Raw genomic sequence first — 13,457 nt, forward strand, 5'->3', positions numbered from 1 at the left:
ACTGGGCTTCCTCCTTCGGGAATGGTCACCCAGTCCCAGGCCAACGTGGAAATGACGGACATGCTTTCCTGGGCGGCTGCGAGCGTCGGGCTAGAGTGGAACCCTCCAATCTCCCCTGAACCCTCGCGGCTCGACGATTGGATCCTGGGCCCCCTTTCCTTTCTTACCTGAAGTGCATGAGAAGCTGACAAGATCGTGCCCGGTCCCAGTCTTTCAGCTCCCCCGCTCTCGCTACCCTCGATGGTGGAGCGGCCAGGGGGTATTCGGTGATCCCCCAGGTGGATAAGGCGCTCACGGTGCACTTGTGTCCGCAGAGCACCGCCACATGGTGCGGTCGCCCAAAGCTCCCGTCCAGGGCCTGTAGGGTTATGTTGTCCCTGATGGCTAAGGCCTACGGTGCCGCTGGACAAGCCGCCTCCGCCCTGCACACCATGGCTCTCCTGCAAGAACACCAAGCCAAGATGCTAAAAGAACTGTACCAGGGTAGTTCTGACCCAGGATTGATGCAGGAACTGTGCTTGTTGGTGAGCAGACCACTCCATCCCCAGGTGGAGAGCCGGGAGGAGAATCTTTTGTTTTGTTATCATTTAATTTTGCCGCATGTCCAAGAGGCTGCGGTACCCAAAAATTCAACAAAAGAGCGATTTTCTTGTTCCCTGGGTCACATATCCGGTGCGCTTGTCCATCATCACAACCACTGTCCACTGTCCCATCTTTGCAGGTATGGCGCTCCAGCGGCGGTCCCCCCACCCCTGTGCGCCCAGCTGTGGCACAAACATGCCCACACGGGATTGGGTCCGGTGGACTACAGGGACGAGACTCCTCCTCCCCCCTCCGCGGCCAATCTTATGGTGGGTGGCAGGAGCCAGGTAAGTGCTTCAATGTCCCTGGACTCAGCACGGCCACGGGGCTCGAATCCCCTCGACATATCACCTCGAGCTCTGCCCCGCCACGAGGTCCCACCCACCGGTAGGTCCAACGTGATCATTCCCTTGGTCCCCCTCGCCCGGAGTTTGGGCATACACTTTCCAACCCGTTGCGATGGCTGACCCGGACCGTCCGACTCGGCTACGTGATTCAGTTCGCCAGGCCCCACTACCTTGTGTGCAGAGATCGCTACCCTTCTGCTCAAGGGCGCGATAGAGCCTGTCCCTCCAGCCAAGATGAAGAAAGGGTTCTACAGCCCTTACTTCATCATACCGAAGAAAGGCGGTTGGTTGCGACCAATCCTGGACCTGCGAGTACAGAACCGGGCTTTGCACAGTCTCCCGTTCAAGATGCTGCTGCAAAAACGCATTCTAGCGAGTGTCCGGCATCAAGATTGGTTCGCGGCGGTAGACCTGAAGGACGCGTTCTTCCACATCTTGGTCTTACCTTGTCACATACCCTTCCTGCGTTTGCCTTCGAAGTCCAGGCTTACCAGTACAAGGTCCTCCCCTTCGGCCTGTCCTTGTCCCCTTGCATCATCATGAAGGTCGCAGAGGCAGCCCTTGCCCTGCTAAGGGAAGTGGGCGTCCGCATCCTCAACTATCTCAACAACTGGATAATCCTAGCTCACTCTCGAGAGTTGCTATGCACACACAGGGACCTCGTGCTCTGACACCTCAGCCAACTGGGGCTTTGGGTCAACTGGGAAAAGAGCAAGCTCACCCCGGTTCAGAGCATTTCTTTTCTTGGTTTGGAGTTGGACTCAGTTTCGATGACAGCACGCCTCACGAACGAGCATGCACAGTCGGTGCTGAACTGTCTGAAGGCGTTCAGACGGAGGACAGCGGTTCCACTGAAACTTTTTCAGAGGCTCCTGGGGCATATGGCATCCTCAGCGGCGGTCACACTGCTCGGGTTGATGCGTATGAGACCGCTTCAGCACTGGCTTCAGACTCGAGTCCCGAGATGGGCATGGCACCACGGGACACATCGCGTGACCATCACGCCGATCTTTCGCCGCCTCTTCAGCCCTTGGACCGACCTTGCATTTCTACAGGCAGGGGTTCCCCTAGAGCAGGTCTCCAGGTGCATCGTGGTTACAACAGACCCATCCAAGACAGGCACACAGCTGCCGGCTCCTGGACTGGCCCATGGCTGCGTTGGCACATCAACTGCCTAGAGTTGTTGGCAGTACTGCTCGCCCTGTGGAGGTTTCGGCCGTTGATCCAGGGCAAGCACGTGTTGGTCCAGACAGACAACATAGTGACGGTAGCGTACATCAACCGTCAAGGCGGTCTACACTTCCGTTGCATGTCACAACTCGCCCACCATCTCCTCCTCTGGAGTCAGCAGCGCCTCAAGTCACTACGAGCCACTCACATCCCAGGCGACCTCAACACCGCACCGGACGTGCTGTCATGTCATGTTACCCTCAGGGTAGAGTGAAGACTCCACCCTCAGGTGGTCCATCTGATTTGGAGTAGATTTGGTCGAGCACAGGTAGACCTGTTTGCTTCCCGGGAATCCTCCCACTGCCCGCTTTGGTTCGCCCTGACCGAGGCACCCCTCAGTATAGATGTGCTGGCACACAGCTGGCCCCCAGGACTACGCAAATACGCATTTCCCCCAGTGAGCCTACTTGCACAGACCCTCTGCAAGGTCAGGGAGGACGAGGAGCAGATCATCTTAGTAGCACCCTACTGGTCCACCCAGACATGGTTCTTGGATCTCACGCTCCTCTGGAAATCCCCTGAGGAAGGACCTTCTTTCTCAGGGATGGGGCACCATATGGCACCCACGACTAGACCTCTGGAATCTCCATGTCTGGCCCCTGGATGGGACGTGGAAGACCTAAGTGGCCTACCACCCGTGGTGGTAGACACGATCACTCTGGCTAGGCCTCACTCTATGAGGCGCCTGTATGTCTTGAAGTGGCATCTGTTCGCTAAGTGGTGTTCTTCCCGATGCAAAGACCCCCAGAGCTGTGCAGTCAGATTGGTGCTTTCCTTCCTGCAGGAGAGGCTGGAGGGATGGCTGTCCCCCTCCACCGTGAAGGTGTATGTAGCCGCTATTTCGGGTCATCACGATGCAGTAGCTGGTAAGTACTTGGGGAAGCATGACTTGATCATCAGGTTCCTGAGAAGTGCTAGGAGGTTGAATCCCTCCAGACCGCACCTCGTTCCCTGGTGGGACCTCTCTGTAGTCCTTCGGGGTCTACAGGGAGCTCCCTTTGAGCCTTACGAGCCCACTCTACCAGGAGTGTGGCAGCCTCCTGGGACCTAGCCATTGGCGCCTCTTTGGCAGACATCTGCAGAGCAGCGGGCTGGGCAACACCCAACACCTTTGCGAGGTTCTACAATCTCCGGGTTGAGCCGGTCTCGTCCCGTGTATTGGCAGGCACGAGCAGGTAAGTTCTGGGACAACTGGCCGGGTGTACCGCTTGCGCATAGCGCCTTTCCCCTCCCTTGAGGTGAAGACGTGTGCTCTTTACTCCCAGTTATGTTCACAGACTGTGATCCCTGGATGACTTTCCTCCTTAGCCTAATGGCAGTTGAGTTTGCAGAGAAACTTGCTGACCGGCCCAGTACGTGCGCTTATGAGCCCCTGTACTGAGGTAGGTGCTCCACATGTGCTGGTTCCCTGAAGGCGACCCCATGTGATACCTTCCGCAAAATTGTTTCCCTGTCGGCAAACTGCATCTTCCTTGGGCAGAGGCCCCTCTGCCCCCGGTTGCCATGCTCTGTAGAAACTCCTCCCCCTTGGGACTCCACCTACCATGGGACCTCTCCACATGACATACTTCTGACAAGACTTGGTAAGACCATGTGACATATTCCACTCAAAATACCCCCCCCCCCTTTTTGGGTGGGGTGTGGTCTCCACGGTCTCTTCCCCTAGGGAGGGACACCCCCCATCGCAGACACTTATGGCTCCCAGTCAGTTAACAAATTCCACTCTTTTTGGGGAGAAAAGAGAGGGAAAGAGGCCTCGGCTGGGCTAGCCTGTCCCTATAGTTGGGCAGTCGACTTGTTCCTGATGGACCGTTTGATGCTCATAAGAGCGTTGGGGGAGGTTATGTGATGGCCTGGTGTGCTGGCTACAAGGCACACAGCGGTCTGCCTGTCACACACCACCAGTTCACGTAACACAGTTCAGATAGTTGTGCCGTTTTGTATAGGGATCCCTAGTGTCACTACATCGACACAATGTCACGTGAGTGACAGATAGGGAACGTCCTGGTTACTTTCGTAACCTCCGTTCCCTGATGGAGGGAATGAGATGTTGTGTCCCTCTTGCCACAATACTGAACTACCCACTGAAATGGCCGGGACCTGGTCTCGGCTCCTCAGCACAAAACCTGAATGAGTGGTTGCATACCAGCTCCTTTTATACCCTTATGTCCTGGGGAGTGGCATACAAATTCCACTCGCCAATTCTTATTGGCATTTTTTCCAAAAAGCAGAGGTGTTTGGGGCTCCTAAGAGTGACCCCTAGTGTCACTACATCGACACAACGTCTCATTCCCTCCATCAGGGAATGGAGGTTACAAAAGTAACCAGGATGATTTTATCTGTACCGATAACTAAGGTAATGGAAAAAGCAGATAATTGATTAATCGGCTGATAGTTTTTAAAATGTATTTATTGAATGTGCTCTTTGTAAGAGTATGTTCTTAGCAAAGGATTTGTTATAAAAAAAAATTGTATCTGTCACTCAGATAAGTGGTTCACACAGTGTGAGGCGCGCCTCGCAGGGCACTGCAGGGGAGGTGCAGGGAGATGGTGGGATAGAAGGAAGACCATTAAAAAAATTGGTATATAATTATAATTATTATTATTAAGCGTAAACTTTTGAAGCATGCTTCCAATCTCTCAGTGAAGAGAGATGGCTGTTTTGCCAGTTTGTTTTCTTGTTGTACATTTTAAAGTATTAAATCCACTGTCTGCTTTTGTGAGAACAGGGTTTTTCCTGCATTGAAAAATGTTTGGCGGCCGAAATTTCAAATTCGTCTTGCTTTTGCCGTTTTATAAGTGCTAACTATGCTTCTCATTTGGAACGTGGATGAGTGCGGGGTGCTTAAAGACGGGTTTCGCGTGAATGTTGTGTGATTCACAGAGAATCACACGCGAGACATGCTCTGCTCTATCCTACTGTATCTCTGGAGCACACAGGTGAAAGTGCACACGCGACGCGCATCAACCAGGCTTCCCTCGATATGTGAGCTCCAGTGACAGGATAGCGCAGAGCAGATCAGACGACTGTCTCATTAAACTGGGCTTCTCTCAATATCGGGGCGCAGACGACCAAACTTATGTGACCCATTTGAATTCTTCATGAGAATTTTCTATTTTAAAGTGCTATGGAGTAATTCAACTATTTCAAACGGCTACAGCACTGACATTCTGACAAGAGAAAGGGAAAACACCTGCTCTTCACCAGCATTAATTGCAAGGCTTTTCACATCTACACATCAACAATACCCTTACTAACATTTATCACAGTAAACTGTAACATAATTTTTCATTACAACTGTGGAAGTTGTATTTAAAAAGTGGTGTTAAATGTGTTTAGGCTATTATTGTTTAACAAATAAACAGTTTATTTTTTAAGAAAGATTAACTACCTAACTGACCACTGTAATGAGGAGCCATCCATGGTCTTTCTTGTGGTTATGGCATCACAGATTTAACTGTAGAATAAAAGTCTGAACCTTTATAAATTATTAACAAACGCATGTGTTCTATTTTAATACATTTCCTGTTCTGATGATGTCTGAGATTAGGAAACAAACTGGTCTGGTTTGGTGTCAGATATTCCTAGAATCAAAATCATTTCCAAATCATTAAGAGTCTGGTAAAGGAAAACAAAATCTGTTTTGGAGCAGGAAACAAATATTTCCTCTATAGAAGCACAGTTCCCAAATCAGTAAAGTTAATTTTTCTATTAGTAAAGGGGGGCTTGACTGAAAAAGTTTGGGAACCACTGTTCTGACAGATTGAGTTTACATCATGGTCTATTTTTATCCATCATACTTGTTTTGATTTTAAAAGTACTAGGGCTACATTCATGAGTGTAGCATCCATTATAATGGCATACATGACAATGGATGATTTCATATGATAGATAATTATTATTATTATTTTATTTTTTACCTCAAGCGTGAGTCTGGTGTAACCAAGGAGTTCTAGGGTAAAAGTTGTAATTGTCAATTAACCACTGCATTAAAACAAGAGTTTAAATGTTGCCGGTTATGTGCGGCTTTAAAATGAAATAACCATCAATCTGAACAATTGAAAACATGCACACTGTCATGTGTATTTTGATGATTCATGTCTTTTATTTTGAAATGTTTAGTTCCTGTTTCCCTTGTCATGTGATTCCTGGTTTCCTTCCATGTTCATGTGTCATGTTTTCATTGGTTTATTGTTTAATTAGCTTGTTATCAGTTCTGTTTGTTCATTGGTTTATGTTCTCCCATGTCTTGTATTTAAGCCCTCATATTTGCCATTGTCCATTGTCAAGTATTGAATGTAACTTTGTAGTCAAGTCAAGCCCTAGTCAAGTCCATGTCCATATGTTTCATGTTTGTAAATAAACTGCACTTGGGTTCTTCATCTTCATGTTATTGTCTTCGTCATCATCATTGCCCTTGCCAGCATCGTTACACTCACATACATGCGCAAGTTCAAGATACAATTTTTAGTGTGACTGATATCAACATAAATTGTCACTAATGAGAAGCACATACATTTCTGATGCTCAGTGGATGCATAATGCTCTAAACATTATAGTATTACAAACAGTATAATTGGCAGAAATTATGCACTGATTTTCTAACGCTTTTTGTTTTATTTTTTTTACCTTTTCTGCACCTTTTTTATTATAGTGCAGAAACACACTGATGTAATAAATTATGTATGCAGTCATGAAATCAGAGACCCTCTCCTAGACTCTGCAGGAGTGAGAGAGAGAGAGAGAGAGAGAGAGAGAGAGAGAGAAAGAAAGAGTCAAAACTGATGCACTAGGTTAAAATGATTTTCTTGTTTCTTTTTTTGATCTGTCAAAATGATGGTCAAGGGCTTCACCAGGCTAGATGTACAGAATAAGGAGGATTTGGGAATGTCTAGCCTCCTGCTCCAATCTGTATCAAGCATTTCTGTCAGGAGAGCACATCGGATCGATTTGCGGTTGTTTGTCCCTTTTTCAAAAAGAGAAAAAATTCTCATTCAGGTTGTGTCTACGCCTGTTGGGTCTGAAGACCTCAACGGTGTCAGTCATTCCACTGGGACCACTGCGAATGAGAGAATTTCAGCACTGGATAGCAGAGCAGCGCTCATGTCCCTGGCTTTTCACCCGCCTCCTTTTTCCTCATCGGAAGACAAGTGGCTTCATTGTTTGTGTCCAGTTTGTACTCTACGTTTGTACATGGAAAGAATGGAGGCATTAAGCAGGAGTAATCAGTTTTTCATTTCATGGGCTGATTCTCAAAAAGGCAGACCCATATAACGACTCTTTGGATAGTGGAGGCCATTATATTGAGTATAATTGCCTGGGGATAAGACCTCCAGAGGGCTTGAGAGCTCATTCTACCAGAGGCATGGCTATCTAGTGGACACTGTTTAGGGGCATTTCAGTCCAGGACATTTGTGCGGCTTTGAGCTAGGCATCGCCTCACAATTTTATATACTGGATGTTACAGAGCCACCATGGGCTTATTCAGTCCTTGGTGTGGGTAGTCAATTTGCCGGTATGTAAAATTATTTTATTTTTTTTAAATAACAAAAAAAAAAAACAAACAGTGAAAGCTTTCCCCTTCCAATCTTTGAGAATTTGATTGGGTCCTTATACACTGGACACTACAAGTAACTTGACTGGTCTGCTTCGGGCGTTGTTGGTTACTTGATTTTGGGGGTGGCTTTCAATTTGGTCCCCACACCGATCGCCTAGTTCGCATATGCCTAGAACCTGCCCTGTAAAAACCCTTCATCTAGTGAATATATAGCCAATAAATAAAAAAAATAAAAATAAAAAAAATATCAAAAGGACACATATGAAGCATGTTGATCATTTGGTAATGTGTTTTGGGGAAATATGCTAGTATCTATCTATATTGCTCATTGTGTCTCCGCTACTGTTGTTAAAATAACCGTGCCTGCAACTCCACTTACCAGGGTTTATGTGGAGAGAGAGGCAACACATGCAGAGCGGGGAGTGGGAATGAAGCGCGTCCAGCAGTAAAGTATTAATTCTTGTGGTGTGTACAGCTCCGTAGTTTTGACATGTTGCTCACTTAAACTGTAGAAATCGTAAGATGGGGCAACCGTTGTCATGATCCCTCGCAGTCCAGATGAAACCAAGCCGGGGCCAGGTCCCAGACCACGGTCCGCTAATTAGTGACCGCTGAAATAGCAGGTTCTGAGTAATAGAGAGAAAAATAAATATTTATAAAGTCATAATCAGCCATTTAAGTCATGATTTGAGTGAAAGTGAATAAAGCACAGTTGTTGTAGTTGTTGTCTAGTGTTCATTTCTCCTAGAAACTGCAGGGAATTGTACCTGGAGACACATTTAACAAGTTTTGCAAAAATGTAGATAGAGTCACGTTTTCACTATGAGACCAGGTTGCTGTCTTTGCACGGAGGATGAAAAGAAGAGTGGAATAACATTTTCACTCATGCATTTTTCATTTATGCATTTATGCATTTTCTTTTTGCCCTTTTAACCAAAGCAACTTACAGTACATTTAATGTATACATTTTATCAGTTTGTGTTTCCTGGCAATCAGACTTATGGTCTTGGCATTGCTAGGTCCATGCCTTACTACAGGAACCCTACAGGGAGCAAAAATAGATAACAGTCCTCTAACATAACAAAGCATTGGTGGTTGTATGGTAGAGCATAAACACACAAAAATAAATACTTAACGAGATTTACAGTAAGTAAAAAATTACCATCAATCAAGCAATATGTCTTCATTGCATAAACACACATATTACCACATAAATATGTGTTTGTGTTATAATTTTGTGTGAACTTGTGTGTAATTTTCTTACCGTCTTATTAACCTTATTGTACAGCACTTTAGTCTGTACTTGCTGTTTTTAAATATGCTTTAGAAATAAAATATTGATTGATTGATACATATTACTATTAGATATAGATTACTTTAAAGTTAAGTACAAAGTTCAAAACAAATGCAAATAATTTTTTTTTAGCATTGCATGGTTTTTATTTGCATATCCTTTTACAAACAGCAGGTTTGCGCCACAGCTGCTGCTGACACTGTGTCTTGTAAGATCATTGTTGGTCATTTGGTCTTGGTTTAGTGTTATATCTTATCGACATGGTATTTGGTCTTGTACTTCTATGTGTTTAACATGTTTCACACATTCAACGTGTCTCCACAAAATCTTTGAAATATTATATATAATTGTTTATTAATAGAAAGTGTCTGTCTTTGCTGACATGAGATAGGGATGGGAAGAAGAGTGGGATGGGGTCAGGAAAAGGCGGATTTGAACTCGGGTCACTCGTAAAAGCAACACCATTGTCAGACGCTCTACCGATCACACTATTTCTTTAGTTTTAATGTTGTGGTTTTCCCAACACATTTGCGAAACGTCATCTTGAAAAAGACTGCTTGTGTAGAAACACACACAAACCACAATACGCAATAGCGTTGATGAAACGCGTTCAATCAATGGATATGCTTTCGTTGAAGCACAACAGGAAGCAGAAAATAATCCACTTGCTAGTTAAATGCAGTATCAACATTGAAGTGAAGACTCATCCATCCGCTGACACACAGGAAGCAGAAATAGTCCACTTGCTGATAGACAAAGCGTAGTGTAGCTAATTCGTCGGAGTACCACAGGGAAGCAGAAAACGTTCCACTCGCTGTGAAGGTGTGCAGTAATCAAACACTGAAGGGAAGATTCGGGCGTCCAGAGTACGAGAGATGATATCGACACCCTGAAGGAAAAAAATGTAATCAGATAAGTGCTGTACCTTAAATGCTCTGCAATGGGGTCAGAGCATTAAGCGTTATCTTCCAATGAAATTGGCTTGATTCTAAAGGGCTTCAGTGATCGTAAATCCTGGGCCGACAAACTCATAACGTCAGCAACTGACGCAGCGTCGAAGTGACCGACTTGAAAGGGAACAACCGTATTTTACTCTGTCACCCCATACCTAAATCAAATCCTTCTTTGCGCAGCCAGATGCTCATTGAGCCCCTCTGATCACTGCGAGAACCATGTTTACTTGCAATTATAACTCCCTCCCTTTAGACTCCCTTTAAAATCTCTTTAAAGATGCACTCTTCACGCCACTTCATTGATTAAATGCAAGTGGTTTCCTATTTTTCTGTCTGGTTCTCTCTGATTTTGAGTGCAAATGATCAGAACATGAAAGCAGTTAGTGCTATTTACATTTAGTGAACATATTCATATTTAATTAATCATATTATAATCACTAGTTCCAAAAGTATATACAGTTGTGCTCAAAAGTTTGCATACCCTGGCAGAAATTGTGAAATTTTGGCATTGATTTTGAAAATATGACTGATCATGCAAAAACACTGTCTTTTATTTAAGGATAGTGATCATATGAAGCCATTTATTATCACATGGATGTTTGGCTCCTTTTTAAATCATAATGATAACAGAAATCACCCAAATGTCCCTGATCAAAAGTTTAGATACCCTTGAATGTTTGGCCTTGTTACAGACACTCAAGGTGACACACACAGGTTAAAGGTTAATTTCCCACACCTGTGGCTTTTTAAATTGCAATTAGTGTCTGTGTATAAATAGTCAATGACTTTGTTAGCTCTCACATGGATGCACTGAGCAGGCTAGATACTGAGCCATGAGGAGCAGAAAAGGACTGTCAAAAGACCTGCGTAACAAGGTAATGGAACTTTATAAAGATGGAAAAGGATATAAAAAGATATCCAAAGCCTTGAAAATGCCAGTCAGTACTGTTCAATCATTTATTAAGAAGTGGAAAATTTGGGGATCTCTTGATACCAAGCCATGGTCAGGTAGACCAAGAAAGATTTCAGCCACAACTGCCAGAAGAATTGTTCAGGATACAAAGAAAAACCCACAGGTGACCTCAGGAGAAATACAGGCTGCTCTGGAAAAAGACGGTGTGGTTGTATCAAGGAGCACAATACGATGATACTTGAACAAAAATGAGCTGCATGGTCAAGTTGCCAGAAAGAAGCCTTTACTGCGCCAGTGCCACAAAAAAGCCCGGTTTCAATATGCCCGACAACACCTTGACACGCCTCACAGATTCTGGCACACTGTAATTTGGAGTGACGAGACCAAAATAGAGCTTTATGGTCACAACCATAAGCGCTATATTTGGAGAGGGGTCAACAAGGCCTGTAGTGAAAAGAATACCATCCCCACTGTGAAGCATGTTGGTGACTCACTGATGTTTTGGGGGTGTGTGAGCTCTAAACACACGGGGAATCTTGTGAAAATTGATGGCAAGATGAATGCAGCATGTTATAAGAAAATGCTGGCAGACAATTTGCATTCTTCTGCACGAAAGCTGCGGATGGGACGCTCTTGGACTTTCCAGCACGACAATGATTCCGACCACCTGCAAGAATTTGGGGCCTCATAGACAACTATTACAAAAGACTGCATGCTGTCATTGATGCTAAAGGGGCCAATACACCATATTAAGAACTAAGGGTATGCAGACTTTTGAACAGGGGTCATTTCATTTTTTTTCTTTGTTGCCATGTTTTGTTTTATGATTGTGCCATTCTGTTATAACCTACAGTTGAGTATGAATCCCATAAGAAATTAAATAAATGTTTTTTGCCTGCTCACTCATGTTTTCTTTAAAATTGGTACATATATTACCAATTCTCCAAGGGTATGCAGACTTTTGAGCACAACTGTAACCAATATATCGGTCAATTTCTAGTGCATATGTATGTCTAGTGATTTGAACTCTAACCCTAAATATTGAACTTGATGTTTTGATCAAGTGCCACAGATGGTTACCTATAGTTGTGTCTTAATATAAAGCTGGGAAAGGAGAAAATATTTTAACATTCCAAAAATTACATATCACCTTCAAGGAGTTCAGAAATACGGAAAACATATCTTTCATTATGTCCCCAGGGTTGTATGTCTTTGGAAATGTTAATTGGTTAATTTTCTCTGTCCTACAGTTGACGGCTGTATAGACTGGTCGGTGGATCTGAAGACATATCGTGTGTTGGCCGGAGAGCCATTGAGGGTGAAATGCGCTCTCTTCTACAGCTACATCCGTACAAACTACAGCGTTGCACAAAATGCAAAGCTGCGGCTCATCTGGTACAGGAACAAGGGCGACTCTGAGGAGCCAATCATCTTCTCTGGTCACCGGCTCAGTAAGGAGGGAGATTCCATTTGGTTTCGCTCAGCTGAGATGGAGGACAACGGATTTTACACTTGTGTGCTCAGGTGGGTCATTAGCAATTCAAACTACACATCAATGAGCACGTGTGCTCCAGAGAAACAACACAAAACAGAGCACAGACAATATGATTTCATGTCAGAGACATCCTGTAACACATTCAGACTATACAGTGTCAGATTTGAGGTGACCTAGATCTGCTGTGTTTAAATGAAAGATTCATTAGAACATGTGTTTATTATTATTATTATTATTATTAGGGGTCAAGCCCTGAAGGGGCGAAAGACCCCTATTGTTTTCGTTAGTTTTCTTATTATTATTATACTTCCACATCTTCTTCTTCTTCTTCTTCCGCTCTTTATTCTATGGCAGCCCATAGAACCGTTTGTGGGAAAGTTATGAAATTTGGTACACAGATGGATGGTCACAGAGGACAGTCTGATCTGTTACCACAGCAAATATGGCATCTCTACCTCAAACCCTCTAGCACCACCAACTGCCCAAATTTGCACTCACATTTATGTTAATAACTTTTGAACTGTGAGTCCTAGAAACTTTGCACCTTTCTTTGCACCCTATGACGTCATTTTCCGTCATGAAAATGAAAATGTTTCCGCCATTTAGAATTTTCTGAAAAACCTACTTTTTCGAACTCGTCCTAGGCCGTTTGTCTGATTTGCACAAAAATTGGCCTGCATCATCTAGAGGCACTCACGACAAAAATTTATTCATAGAATGAATAAATAGAATTTATATAATATTATATATAATTATATAATTCATAGAATTTTGATAAACCATACAGTTTTCGAATGGCGCTTCAACAAATTGGATGAAGAGCACACCAAAATGGATGTGAGGGTATATCTCCGTAACGCTTTAGTGTATTCATTCCAAACTTATTATTTGTCATAGGCACAATGACTCGAGGGTGCCTGCTCAGTTTTGGAACAGTGCCACTTAGTGGTCACGAGATATGAAAAAAGAACATTTTTGCTTATAACTTCTGAACAGTTTGTCATAAAATAATCAAATTGGTCTCATTAGATATAAAATATAATATATATATTAATATAAAAATTCCTATGTCAGCCATTTTGGAC

General features: G+C 44.2%; 1 protein-coding gene across 1 annotated transcript in view; it reads left to right on the forward strand.

Annotated features, from left to right (window-relative positions):
* LOC127418147 (X-linked interleukin-1 receptor accessory protein-like 2) overlaps positions 1-13,457 on the forward strand; it is a 514,339-nt gene that overhangs the window by 335,040 nt on the left and 165,842 nt on the right. The window contains exon 3 of the mRNA XM_051658565.1: positions 12,128-12,401. Within this exon, the coding sequence (XP_051514525.1) occupies positions 12,128-12,401 (274 nt within the window). The remainder of the gene's footprint in view (positions 1-12,127; positions 12,402-13,457) is intronic.

Source organism: Myxocyprinus asiaticus, chromosome 27 (genome assembly GCF_019703515.2).
Source record: "Myxocyprinus asiaticus isolate MX2 ecotype Aquarium Trade chromosome 27, UBuf_Myxa_2, whole genome shotgun sequence".
Taxonomy (NCBI): domain Eukaryota; kingdom Metazoa; phylum Chordata; class Actinopteri; order Cypriniformes; family Catostomidae; genus Myxocyprinus; species Myxocyprinus asiaticus.